The sequence below is a fragment of the Spermophilus citellus genome (genome assembly GCF_964194105.1).
Source record: "Spermophilus citellus genome assembly, chromosome: 6".
NCBI classification, from domain to species: domain Eukaryota; kingdom Metazoa; phylum Chordata; class Mammalia; order Rodentia; family Sciuridae; genus Spermophilus; species Spermophilus citellus.
In genome coordinates, this window is record NC_138187.1 from 122,298,878 (window position 1) to 122,312,434 (window position 13,557).

Genomic DNA, 13,557 nt, shown 5'->3' on the forward strand with positions numbered 1-13,557 from the left:
GCAATGATTTTTAAAACACATTGGAAGAACAGGATGAACATACCCACGTGTGCAAATGTACATGTTTTCCTTAGAAACATAGCATGGTTTTCTTTCATTTTACTAAGCTTACAGAAATTCAATCTAGAATTATTTCATGCCTAACACATGTAAAGGAAAGAGTATAAAGCAAAATTTTGCATTTTCCTGGGAGTTGTTGATTGCATTTTTTTTTTTGGGGGGGGGGGAGGTGGTTAAAATCTACATACAAATAGAGGTTGTTACTTGCTTGCTTTTTATTTTAACAGATTACCAAAATGCTTTATACAGCACTATTTACATTACAATAGATATGTTACACCAGCAATGGTGGCCAGGAGATCAGTGCTTCCAAACTTCTCCAGTACTTACATGTGGAGATCTAAAGAGGACAATATATCCAGAAGATAAGGAATGGTTTGCTCCCCACTGACAAAGTGCTCCCTGACCAAAGAAAAGTCCCTATAGGCAGTATCTTCTGGTCAGCCACAGTCATTATCAAGGAGTCCAAACCCTCGAGGCTCTTCACTGGACCTTGCAGTTCTCACTACTCCTGGGCTCAGGTGCAGCACCTGGGCTTGGGGCAGGACGGCCTCGAGTGGCTCTCAGGCCCTCTCTGGGGTTGACAGCTGAACCTCTCTCAGGAAGATGATTGACAGACAGAGATTTCGTGGTGGACTCTTGGAAGGCAGAGCCTGAACCGCCTTGGCTCTGTTGAGCAACCTTGACCTGCAACACACACCTCTGTTAGAGACTAAAATCATAATCACATGTATATAACGTGAAAATACAGCGCTATGTCACCAAGCTCATAAGTTATATACAATTTTAATATATTCTTCCCTGAGAACAGGCTTCACCTAACAGAGGAGTTAGAACATCAGACATGAACTTACAACAAGTCATCCAACTTCCCTGACACCTCTGATGGCCAAGCTTGTTCCCAAGAAAGAATTTAAACTCTTAGAAGGCAAAGACTATCTTTCTTACTTCTGTATCTCCATTGCCAACAATATGCTCCATTACTTGGTAAATGTTTAATATATTCCTAAGTGAGAACCAAAATCTGCCTCCATTTGTCCCAACTGAACCTCTGTTGTCATTTAAAATAAGTATAATCCAAATGAGTAATACTAACCTCATAGGTAGGAGCTCTATTTACAACATTTAGAAGACCCAGGACCTATTCTTCATATAAAGATATTTTAATTGGGCTCCTTATGTTGTTGTTTGTCTCACCACTAGATTTGAATTACAGCCGCAGGGCAGCTATCAGATGCCCTCTATAAGGCCCTGCCTTTCAAGAGAAGGAGGTATCCAAAAAAACTGAGTCAAGATTTGAGACTTACCTAGTAGTGAAAAAAAATACGGAGTCAGCAAACAAAGAGCAAGACAAATCAAGTATAGAAAAGCTTCAACTCAGTTAAAGGCAAAAGTTGAAGCAACAAGTAAGGAGATCTTTAAAAGAAAAAGAGAAAGCCAACAGGTGGTCAGCACAGATGTTGGAAAATCATGATGTGACAAACGTTCCCTGAGTGAATGACTTCCAGGGACCCCCTTCTGAAGCAAGAAGAAAAGAGAATGGAAATTATTTTCCCCTTTATATTCTTTCCATAGGAAGTATGTAACTTTAAAAGGCAGTTAAATACTTTTCATTATGGAAAACAGTGAATCTGGCCAACAATTCAAACCCTGGAAAGCTTACTTCTATCTCAGACCATGTGCAGCAATGAAGGACCAGGACTAAGTGGAAAATTACCATCCATGAAAAGCTGAAGGAAAAGAACAGGGTTTTATTGGTATTATCTTAGAGAGAGAGAGAGAGAGAGAGAGAGAGAGAGAGAGGAAGTAATATCAAAGCAAGTGTTTCCCTTGAATGCATCAAAATATAGGAATGTCAAATCTTTTCTACCTAAGAGAGAAAATGCATAAGAAATAATAAATTGAGTCAGTAAAGCTTTTTCTTGATCCCAATTAAATGCCTAAAGTGCACTCCTTGACTTCTGCTCTCCAGACCCTATTTCTCTGATACTCAATCGAAGAAGCTATATTCTGTGATTAGAGTTTAAACTAGGGATTTGAACCTCACATTGGTTAGTTAACCTTAGAATAGTCCATGAACAGATGAAGTCAAATTCACCAAGTATTTAGTCTATTAAATATTGTATCCATACCCCAATCATCTTACCAGTGAAGGCAGCCACAGTGGGGAGAGAGTGACGATGTGCATGTCTCAGTGAAAACAAACTTCACTGGCAGAAAGCTATGCAAGGTTCCCACTGAAACCCAGACAGATCCACCACTGTCCGTGATGGGCTTATAACATAAGGCTGGTCCTCTGGCACTGAATGCCAAGTCCACGGTCAGATTAAGTCTACCATCACTGGCTTCCTTGTCCCCAGCAAACTGGGAGCTCCTGGATTTATTCATCCCCAATAAAGATTGGGGATTCATACATAATCTGCATTTCATCCATTTTCCCCCTTTGAACTTATCAGATGTCACTCAATGTGAGAGAGAACTCTCTCTCTCAAAACTCAGCCAGTCACCTTAGGGAAAAGCTCATAATCCTGGGTGTCTAAGCAAGTGATTTTGAAGGAATACCTTCTTCTAGATTTTCAAAACTAAACAATAAAATATGATTAACAGATTGAAGCAAATTTGCAGGGTAACTCAGAAAATATGGGATTAAATTGAAAATTACTAGGCTAAGTTTTGAAAAGGCTGAATTTAATCATGAAGCCTCCTATACACTCCTCTCAAGAGGACCCCCCACCATTCATCTCCAAAGTGCACAACATTGCTTAGCAATTCATGACTACTGGTGCCTACTGAACTGCATAGCTAATGCACAGAACACAAATCTGCAGGAAACCATGGTTACTGCTCTGGAGCAGCAGGCTCAACAATAGTGTAGAAAGCGGGCCCCCTAGTGTGCAAAGAGCTTTTTCTTAGATAATAAATCTGAACACCACATGCGAACAGCTTTTACCATCAATTCCTCATGAAAGAAGGGGGAACAGCAACACAAGCTGATTTCATAAGATGATTTCCTAAAATACCTTTATAAACATCTATTACTTTGGTCACTTCAAGACAACATTCACAGCTCCATTCATTCAACAAATATTTGCTCACTGTCAGGCTTCTCATTAGACACGAAGACACAGGTAAACCACAGACATAATCAGCTACCTATTCACTCTGCAAATAAGACAGACATTGAGCAAGTACAAGAAAGGCAACTGCCTTAAGATAATAGAAGTACAGAGGACTAGCGAAGTGCCATAGTATTCTGTTTCAAGGGAGGGCCAAATACTTCATTTGCTCTCCATAAGTATCAAACAGGAATGGATATTGGTTTCTACTGGGAGTAAGGGTGGCTCTTAGTCAACTCTCCAGGAAATGTCACAGTCTATACCAAGAACCCAAACCTGACTCCTCCTGACTTTGTGTACAGAAACAGCAGCTGTTGGAATATGTAGTATTAGGAATAAAGATCTGTTAAGCAGGAGCTGGGTATTGTGGCTCAGCAGTAGAGCACTCACCTAGCACATGCAAGGCCCTGGGTTCGATCCTCAGCAACACATAAAAATAAATAAAAATAAAGGTATTATGTCCAAATACAACTAAAAAATAAATATTAAAAAAAGATCTGTTAAGTAAATATTCTCTATACTTCAAATACATTTTCTGGGCTGCTTATAAGCTACTTTCAGAAATACAGAGGTCTCAAACATTCTGCCCTATCCTCAACAATCACAACAGAGAAATACATAAACAGCTCTTTTCTTTGGATAGCTACTGAAATAGTGCTTTCTGCAGAAAATAAAGAATAAAAGCCATAAACAATAAGTAGCTGGGGGCAGATGAGTGAGAATAAAAAGTCTGAAACAAACAATAAGCAATACGCATGGCCAGAAACAAAACTTGTATTTGAATCCCTTAACAGTCATGCTTCAAACTTTCCTACAAGTCCACCGAGGTTTCACACAACAATGTCATTTCTCAGCAAACTATTTGTAAGTGGTCGGTTGGGTGGAGAATGAGATCATGCTGCAGGACACTGTAATGCTTATCCTAGGGCTTGCTCACTGCTGACTTATCTATACCGCATTAGAAAGAAAGAAGGTCAGACTTAAAAGGATGCAGAGTCCAACCCTGGCTCAGATAGCACTGCAGTTTCTGAATCGAAGATAGGAGACGGATGGATGTTCACAATAGTTTACCTTTTGTGATCTGCTGCCACCAGCTGTTGGTTTGGAGGATTCTGCAAGGTTTTCTTTGCCCGAAGTTAAAGGTGACAGGGCTAACTTCTGTGCAGCAAGGCGAGGACTGGTCCTAGTAGCCATTGTTGTTCTCCGCAGGACATAAGGGCTAATCTTTCCTGTTGGGATGTCAGCAAACCCTAAGTCCAAAAAAGGTGACTGTCAACACTGCTAGGTCCAATACTATATAGGCTTCAAATGACATTTATTAGGCAAAGTTTTAACAAAGATAAAGGTCCAAAACTATTTTCTCTCAGTCACAGAGACAATGTAGTAAATTTAATAGTTATTCTAAGAGTTATCAAATTAAAGGAATAATTTATATGTTATCTTTTATTAGAAACATAAAAAACTGTAATGGAAAAAAAGGGGGGAAATAGCATTACACAGAAAAAAAAAATTCTGCTTCTTCTTTTAAGATCTGAAGGACACTAACAGGCCTCATTAAAAAATATGAATTGGAGAAAAAAAAGAGGGGAATGTAAAATGGTAACAGCAGCTTTAGGCAGCCACTCCCATGCAGGACTAGGTAGGACAGACTAGCCTTCCAGACAAGGACTTCACACTCCCTAGGGGTAATCTCCTTCTAGAGAAGGAAATGACATGACCTTCATGACTAAGAGAGGAGATCAGTCCCAAGGACAATAAAATCATGTCACACTCCACAAGGACCTTCAGGGCTAACTAAGCAGTGATCATTTCTAAGCCTTTACAAATAAAAATCTCCTATCAAAAAGAGATAGCTAAGGCTGAGGATGTAACTCAAGCGGTAGTGTGCTCACCTGGCATGCACGAGGTGCTGGGTTCAATCCTCAGCACCATATAAAAAATTAAAAAAATAAAGATGTTGTGTCCACTGAAAACTAAAAAGTAAATATTTAAAAAGTCTCTCTCTCTCTCTCTCTCTCTCTCTCTCTCTAAAAAAGAGAGAGAGACAGAGAGAGAGAGAGAGAGAGAGAGAGAGAGAGAGAGAGATAGCTACCTATATAGTGGCTAGTTATTCAGAACAATGTTTCTCAAACCATCTATGGCAAAGAATGCATCCTGATTTTTGTGGGGGTAGGAAGAGATGAGGCAAAATGTCAATCTGCTGTGGAGTAATATTTTTGTATAATAAGACTGAATCAGGGCTGGGGATATAGCTCAGTTGGTGGAGTGCTTGCCTCGAATGCACAGAGCCCTGGGTTCAATTCCCAGAACCACCAAAAAAAAATAGAAAAAAGTCTATGTGCTTTGACGTTACAGCAATCATCACATTGCTATGAAAATTTCCAAACTCTTACTTTCAATTTCTGAACCTTTCTTTGTCATGAACTAGTAATGGGCAGTTTGTAGACCAGCCCCAGGTACCTGAGCCACATTTTTTTTGAAAAAAAAAAAAAAAAAAAAAAGTGTTCAGTAGTTTCAGGCAGGGTAGTCAACTTCACCAGGCCCTCTGTCCAGCTTGTATACTATCTGAGTTGGACCCGACTCAAGAAAAGAAAGCTTGAGGGGTCCTTGATTTGTAGATTTGTCTGCAAAGAAATATCAAATTCTAAAAAGGATTTTGACAGTCATTTTTCAAATCAACCAGTTCTTTAGGTAGTATGCCATGAGTAATTAATCCTACTCATCCCCTCATGACCGAAAGGAAGATATATATCTTATCAATTCAAAAGTGGTTTCTAGAGGCCAGTTAGGATTGATGCACAATAATCTAATACCTCTAACTTTTTTACATGTGAATTTTTCAAAACAACACATACAATTTTAGTTATTTTGTTGGTGGTGTTGTTTTATTTGTTTTAATTTTGGTTCTAGAGACTGCAAAAGCTAAGCATGCACTCATCGCCCAGCTACACTCCCAGCCCTAGAATTTTATTTTAAAATTATGCGTACCTTTCTTCACAACCTCAGGGAGTCCCTCTGGCTCATATTCAGTCTCTTCTTCATCCTCAGCAGGTTGAACCCCACTTTTGCTGGTTTTTCTAATTTTTTTAGGAAACATCTCTGGGGTGGAAGGTGTTAGTCCTCCACCATTCTCCCAAATCCCACTGGACCTTTCCCTCTTGCCTGAAGCTTTATTTTGACCAGATGATGACTTCTTTTCTCTAACAGAAGAGGCTGGAGATGGTCCTGGAACAGGTGAAGTTAGCAAAGGAGAACTTCTGAGATCACGTTTAGATTGCTGTAAACTCAGACTAGCAACTTGTGTTTCTAACATCTCTTTTGCTTTCTCCAGATTTTCATGGCTTATGAGCAGGGAACAGTACTTATCCAAATATTCATCTGCCTCCTTAGTTTTTTCTTCAAGAGTTTCTTTTAGCTCTTTGAGCTCAGTCATTAATTCATCCACTTTAGCTTCCACAACATTGCCTGTCCAAAATAAAATGATATATTATAGTAATTTGATGCTGACCCAGACACATTGGGCATTGAGAAACAGCAAATAATTTTAGGCCTGTTCTTTGAATTTTTTAGAGGATTTATCTATTCATGTTCTAAGAGTTCAAACAACTTCTATTTTGGGAAGAAACTACTTATTCTAGCAGAATTTTAGCATGCTCTTATTGGAATAGCTTAAATAAAAGTCACCAAAATCTGAAACTCCTATTTCAGCCACCCTATTAAAACTTCCTTGTAAAACTAATTACATGAGTGCTTACATGAAAAATGGCTTTTTCCTCACCCATTCTTTCCAACATAAGTGAATAAACATAAGTCTCTATTGTATGGCTTTGAAAAAGTGTAGGGGACCAGTGAATAGGGAAGTCCAAAAAGGCTCTGAAACCATTTAGAGGTAATATAGGGCCTGGTGGACAGGAGTTTGGGGGCACTACAAATCTCCCTGAAATTCCAACCTACTCCCACCCAGAGCACTTCCGACAGGGGAGAGTGCTGTGTGCCCTGCACGCTACATTCTAAGCACACTTACACTGTGCCCGCCACCATCTGCCCACACAGGAGGCAGGCTACACTGAGGGCTAAGTGGAGAAAACTGATAGGGAAAGTTATCATTTCTTTGCTTTTTTAATTTTGCCAACGTACCCAAAAATACAGCTCCCTACATTTTCCCTTTAAACAAACCATGAGGATGGGCCACAGTGAACCAGAATCAGCCAATTATAAATTAGCAATGTCAATGCAGATCAAATGCCAATCTGCCTTTGATGGAGAAAGGACTTAAGTAGGCATCAACATGAAAAGCTCTTCTTAGAGGCTCATTAACGAAAGGTACTATTGTTTAAAAAACTATCAGGTTTTTGCATATTTTATAGAAGAGTAGATGAAATAATTCTATTTGAAAATGCAGGCCTGCTTCTGCATTCTATAATGACTTCAAGAACAAAATTCAGAAATTGGAAAATAGATAAGTGCTCAAAATCAGCACTGAGAATAGAGCACGATAAACAGATCCTATACATGCACACCACAATGCTATTTCACCAATGGGAGACAGTCTTGTAACTGATGTGCTTAGCTAATGCCCACCTGTCTTCTGCTTCTGTGCAGCTTCAAGTTGAGAGAGCTGTTTTTGCAGTGTTTTCTTTTCCTCTTCCAGCTGTTTACAGGATTTGAGCAACAATTTTATTTTGCCCTGGGCACGTTCATTTTCCTTCTTTAGCTGATTTACATATTTTAGATGGTCCATCTACAAAACAGAAGTAATTCCAATTAAAATCTTGAATTTCTCTTTATAAGCATATGGGAAAACAATTACAAGACATAATAAAGAATCATATATTGTAAATTTAAGAATTGTGTGCAGGGCTGGGGATGTGGCTCAAGTGGTAGCGCGCTCGCCTGGCATGCGTGCGGCCCGGGTTCGATTCTCAGCACCACATACAAACAAAGATGTTGTGCCCGCCGAAAACTAAAAAATAAAGATTAAAAAATTCTCTCTGTCTCTCTCTCTCTGTCTCTCACTCTCTCCTTAAAAAAAAAAAAAAAAAATTGTGTGCAAAATGGAACTTCTGAAGACACACACAACAGTACCCCTACACTCAGTTTCCTAAGTCTCCCAAAAGATAATGTTGTTCTCTCCTTTCCTTTATTAGTCTCACAATCATCAACCACGTTTCCTAAGATAATGTTGCATGGCTCCTTCAGGGCCGCGATGGTGAGATCACTGCAAATCTGATCAGAACGTAAGTCTGGTATCAGTTTTTCAAAAGCTAAAAAGAGTATGGTGCATTACAGATCTTAGAAAAAAAACAAGGGAAATGTGCACACTGAATTATCAGAGTGTAAAGAGTCTGCCCCAGAGTAAGTCACTTTGCTGTTATTTAGTTCTTCCAACATCACCTTCAATTCTTCAGTTAGCCTGCTCTTCTCTTCACTAAATTCTTTCTTCAGCTCTGTTGTTTTCTGTACCATCTCGTGCATTTCCCTCTGCAGTTCAGTTTCCTTCGCAGTCATTGTGTTTACCTGAAATTTAATGTTCATTAGGTTCTGCTTTTGGTGGGTCTGTTTTAATCAAATTAACTACTCTGATACAACCTATTTGTGACATTGCTTTAGCCTGAGATAATGAAATGAAACCTGGCTAATCTTCCTTTCTATTCCACTAAACCAGTACCCTCAAAACCTACTGGCAAGCTTACCTCTTCTTCTCAGCAAAGATTTAATAAAAGACAGGAATAAGGAAAAGAATAATAAGGATAGCTAATATTACTATGTCTCAAAATCCTTCATAAAGGTATTAATTTGAATGAAGCATCAGAGAATAATCAGTGAGGCACACCTTAGCTAATTATCAGTTCATAAACCTCTATAAATCCCCCTGTATTGTACTCATCTGCAGAAACATGCTTATGATTAGTTAAAAACAGTTGTATTATTTGCATTTGCCCCCTCAGGTTGAAACTGCCTGGTACAGTTTGTCTTATCATGTCTACATTAACTGCCATCTCTCACAAAGAGCACAAAAACCTGAAACATGGAAAACACAAGAGTTATGATGAATTACATTTTCCTGACAATTTCTATGATTTGTTCACTAAAATTTTAATTTGATTAAATTACCTCCTAGATCAGTGAGTAAATATATTGGGCCACACTTATTTTTTCTTTAATAATTTAAGCTTCGTAATGGCAGATCTCCCCTTTAATCATCACCTCACAAGACAGAAGACTGCACAAAAGAAGGTAATAAAAGAAGGAGCTCATACCACAAAGCACCTCAGACAAATTCTAGGAGCCATGAATGCTCAGTGTCTTTATTTTCTCCTAAAAGTAAAAAAGGCAGGGTAAAAAGGCAAGAGACCCCTCCAATACCAACCAGTGCCTGTTACTCTGATATTAGTGGCTCTCAATTGGGTAAGGGGAGGCTGCCACTCTGATGTACTTACTGGAAGAAAGGGAACTACAACAAGAACCAGTAACTACACATAATCCAAAGCTTACCCCATATGCAGGTGTCACATTAAAAATTTGATTCAATCCATGAAGATGTCCCTTATGAATGTGTCACAGCAGTTACTACATCAGAGCCAACTCAGCATTCCCACAGTTCAAGACCCCACAAATACATCTTTACACAGTATGGTACAACAGGACACACACCATCTAGAAGGAATTATAATTCACAAGAGGTTTCCCTCCCTTGTATTACATATTTAAATATACATATATGTAGCCACTTACCTTTTCAACAAAAGACATTTTTTCCCTTTTTGTTAGTTCAAGCTCACTCTCTAGATCCTTATAAGAGTGCTGCAGTGCTTGGAAGGTGTCCTGCAAAGTGTCATTTCTGGATTGCAGCATTTGAACTTTCTGCTCTAATTCCACTGTCACATTTCCCAGTTCTGCTTTTTGCTTCTGCCAAAGTTGCTTCTCTCCTTCCACCTGGGACAGTTTAGAGGCAAGCTGTTCTTGGTCTTGAATTTGATGTTTTAGCCTACTGACTTCTTCATCCTTCTTCTCTAGTTTCTGTTTGCCATCCTCCACTTCTTGAATAAGGCCATTCACAGAAGATTGCAAAAGAATATAATTAGTTTTGGCTTCATCAAGGCTCTGTAGCAACTGAGCCTTCTCAAGTTCAAGAGAATCTACTTGATTACTCAGATTCTGTTCTTTGGTCTTACAGGCCTCTTGGTCATTACACAATGTAGTCATTTTTTCATTTAGCTCTTTTAATTGTGATTGAAGCATCTCCACTGCAATTTCAGATTCTTCTTTCATCTGTATTTTTTCTTGCTCTTTTTCTTGCAATAGGTTTTCAAATGAGGAATTCTGTATTTCTAATTCAGATACTCGCGTTTGCTCTTTTTGTAATTCTTTTGTCAGATTTTCTTTTTCTGACCTTGTATGAACAAGATCTAATTCCAAGTCTCTCAGGTTTTGGGTCATCTCTCCAATTTCTGCTTTCAGAGTCTCTACCTCTGCTTTGGAATTGTTGGCCTCAAGAATCACGTGTTCTTGGGTTTTCTCCGACAGCTCAAGTTCTCTTTCAAGGTTCCCAGCTCTCTCTTTAAGCAAATCTGCATGATGCTTACTTTCTTTCAGTTGTTCCAAGACATGGAGCTGGTTCTTTCTATCAGCTTCTATGTGCACTTTCAGCTTTTCAATGCTGCTTCTCAGCTGACACACTTCTTCCCCCGATGGGTCTGAATTTTGTTCCTTGGCTCTTTGGATTTCTTGGTCATTATATAAGGCTTCTACTTCCTCATTTAGCTCTTTCAATTGTGTTTGAAGCATCTCCACTTCAGTTCTAGATTCTTCTTTCATTCGTATTTTCTCTTGCTCTTTTTCTTGCAATAGATTTTCAAATGAGGAATTCTGTATTTCTAATTCAGATACTCGTGTTTGCTCTCTTTGTAACTCTTTTGTCAGATTTTCTTTTTCTGACCTTATATGAACAAGATCTAATTCCAAGTCTCTCAGGTTTTGGGTCATCTCTCCAATTTCTGCTTTCAGAGTCTCTACCTCTGCTTTGGAATTGTTGGCCTCAAGAATCACGTGTTCTTGGGTTTTCTCCGACAGCTCAAGTTCTCTTTCAAGGTTCTCAGCTCTCTCTTTAAGCAAATCTGCATGATGCTTACTTTCTTTCAGTTGTTCCAAGACCTGGAGCTGGTTCTTTCTATCAGCTTCTATGTGTACTTTCAGCTTTTCAAAGCTGCTTCTCAGCTGACATACTTCTTCCCCCGGTGGGTCTGAATTCTGTTCCTTGGCTTTCTGGGTTTCTTGGTCATTATACAAGGCTTCTACTTCCTCATTTAGCTCTTTCAATTGTGTTTGCAGCATCTCCACTTCGATTCTAGATTCTTCTTTCATTCGTATTTTCTCTTGCTCTTTTTCTTCTAACAGATTTTTTAATGAAGAGAGCAACTCGTCTAATTCTGACACTTGCCCTTGTTTTTCTTGTAGTTGCTTTGTCAGATTTTCTTTTTCAGCCCTAACTGTGACAAGGTCTGACTTGAAAACATTCAGGCTTTCAGCCATCTCTTCCATCTGAGTTTTTTGGGTCTCCATCTCTGCTTTGAAATTCTCAGCATCGAGAATCACCAGCTCTTGGTTTTCTTCTGACATCTGCAATTCCCTCTCAAGGTTCTCCACTTTATCTTTCAGGGAATCATTCTCCCGCTGGCTTTCTCTCAGTTTCTCCATGACATGGAGCTGCTTCTTTTCGTCAGCCTCAATGCGGACTCTCAGTTTCTCGATGCCTCTTCTCAGCTGATGTACCTCCTCCTGGGTTGAGCCCAGCCTCTCTGCAAACTCACCTTTCTCCATCAGTGCAACTTCCAAGGCCTTGGAGACAGCCAACTTTTCATGTTCTGACTCCTGCAGTTTGGCCTGCAGGCTTTCAGATTCCCTCATCAGTGATCCTTTCTCTTGATTCAGTTGTCCAATTTGGTTCTCCAGTTCACACTTTGCAAGAGACAGGGCCTGTGAGTCCTCTTCCAAATTCTGAAGCTGCGCCTGAAGATGAGCTTTGTCTTTCAACAGCTCACTCACATCAGAGGACAGAGTCTGAAGGAGTTCTGTTTTGTCCTTGACCTCAGCCTCTACCACCTGAATATGATGAAGACTCTCACCATGTTGAGACTCCAGCTCTTGAATCTTCTCCTTCATCTTTGCAGACATCTGATCCAGGGCCTCATTTTCTTTTGACACAGAATCTAATTCTCCCTGAAGCCGGTTTCTCTCACTTGTGACCACAGAGAGCTCCTCTTCAAGGCAGACGATAACTTTCTGCTTATTTTCTCTGTCTTTTTCTAAACGTACCTTCTCTGTTTGAACTATTTCCAAGTCAGCTTCCACAGAGAGGGCATGATGTTCAATTCTAGCTTTCTCAGATGTGAGCCTGTTCAGCTCATTTTCCACATCAAGAAATTTCTCTTTCCATTTGTCATCTGCCAGGGATATGTTACCTTCAATAACTTCATGCAATGATTCATCTGTGCCCATCTCCAAATCAGAACTAAAGCCATTTGAAGCTTCCACTCTCTGGCATGACTCCTGGTTATCCTGGTTATGAGAAAAGGATTCCAACTTTTCACTTAAATCAGATTTTTCTTTCTTGAGTTCCTCAACTATTTTCTCCCATTGCATGCATGATTCAATCTTGGTCTTCAGTTGTGCTTCCTGTAAATTGAGTTTTGAGTCTAACTCTTTTATTTCATGTAGCAAACTTTCAACTTTTTTGTCCCGGTCTTCTATTGCATGAAGTAATCTCGAATTCTCGTTTGATGTCTCTTTCACTTGCAGTTGGAGATTTTGGATGTATGCCTGATTCTCTAGAAAATCCATGGGTACCAAGGTATTTGGACCAGAAAATGCCAATTCAGAAATACATCCTGAATAGCCCTGGAATTTGTCTTCTGCTGGTATCTCATAATTGGTTTTTGAGGACTTCTCCCCAGACTCCTCTCCTGTAAGTCTGGCTGTATTGGTATTGGTCTCACTGATTTTCTCAATCTCTAGATTGAGGTCTTGCTGAACATCTTTATCACAAATCTGATGACTATCCTGCTTGAGTGTTTCTTCTGTAGTTTCTGAATTATGTTCTTCCTTTATGTCACAGCTATCATTTTGGTCCTGAATAGCCTGTTATTATAATAGATCACAAGAATGCATTTTATTTTTCAAGAAGCATCAAAGAGAATCAATATTACTACTTTATAGAAAATGTTATCTGGCTTCTGCTAAAAGCAGATCTTCCCAAATCACATATTTCCTATCACATCTTTCCATCTGCTTTCTCTGTCCAAATACTCAACACAACTAAACATTCAATAGGTTCCAAATATGTGCAAGGCAATGACAATGTATTCATCATGAAGATATAAGT

At 39.2% G+C, this 13,557-nt stretch overlaps 1 protein-coding gene across 1 annotated transcript in view; it reads right to left on the minus strand.

Moving 5' to 3' along the window:
- Positions 1 to 238: 238 nt before the first annotated feature.
- The window catches only part of CENPF (centromere protein F), a gene marked incomplete at its 5' end in the record, with an annotated part of 52,993 nt that continues 39,674 nt past the window's right edge, over positions 239 to 13,557 (minus strand). The window contains 6 exons of the mRNA XM_081299757.1: positions 239 to 747; positions 4,248 to 4,426; positions 6,165 to 6,641; positions 7,758 to 7,917; positions 8,541 to 8,693; positions 9,912 to 13,313. Of these exons, the coding sequence (XP_081155883.1) occupies positions 544 to 747; positions 4,248 to 4,426; positions 6,165 to 6,641; positions 7,758 to 7,917; positions 8,541 to 8,693; positions 9,912 to 13,313 (4,575 nt within the window). The 3' untranslated portion in view covers positions 239 to 543. The remainder of the gene's footprint in view (positions 748 to 4,247; positions 4,427 to 6,164; positions 6,642 to 7,757; positions 7,918 to 8,540; positions 8,694 to 9,911; positions 13,314 to 13,557) is intronic.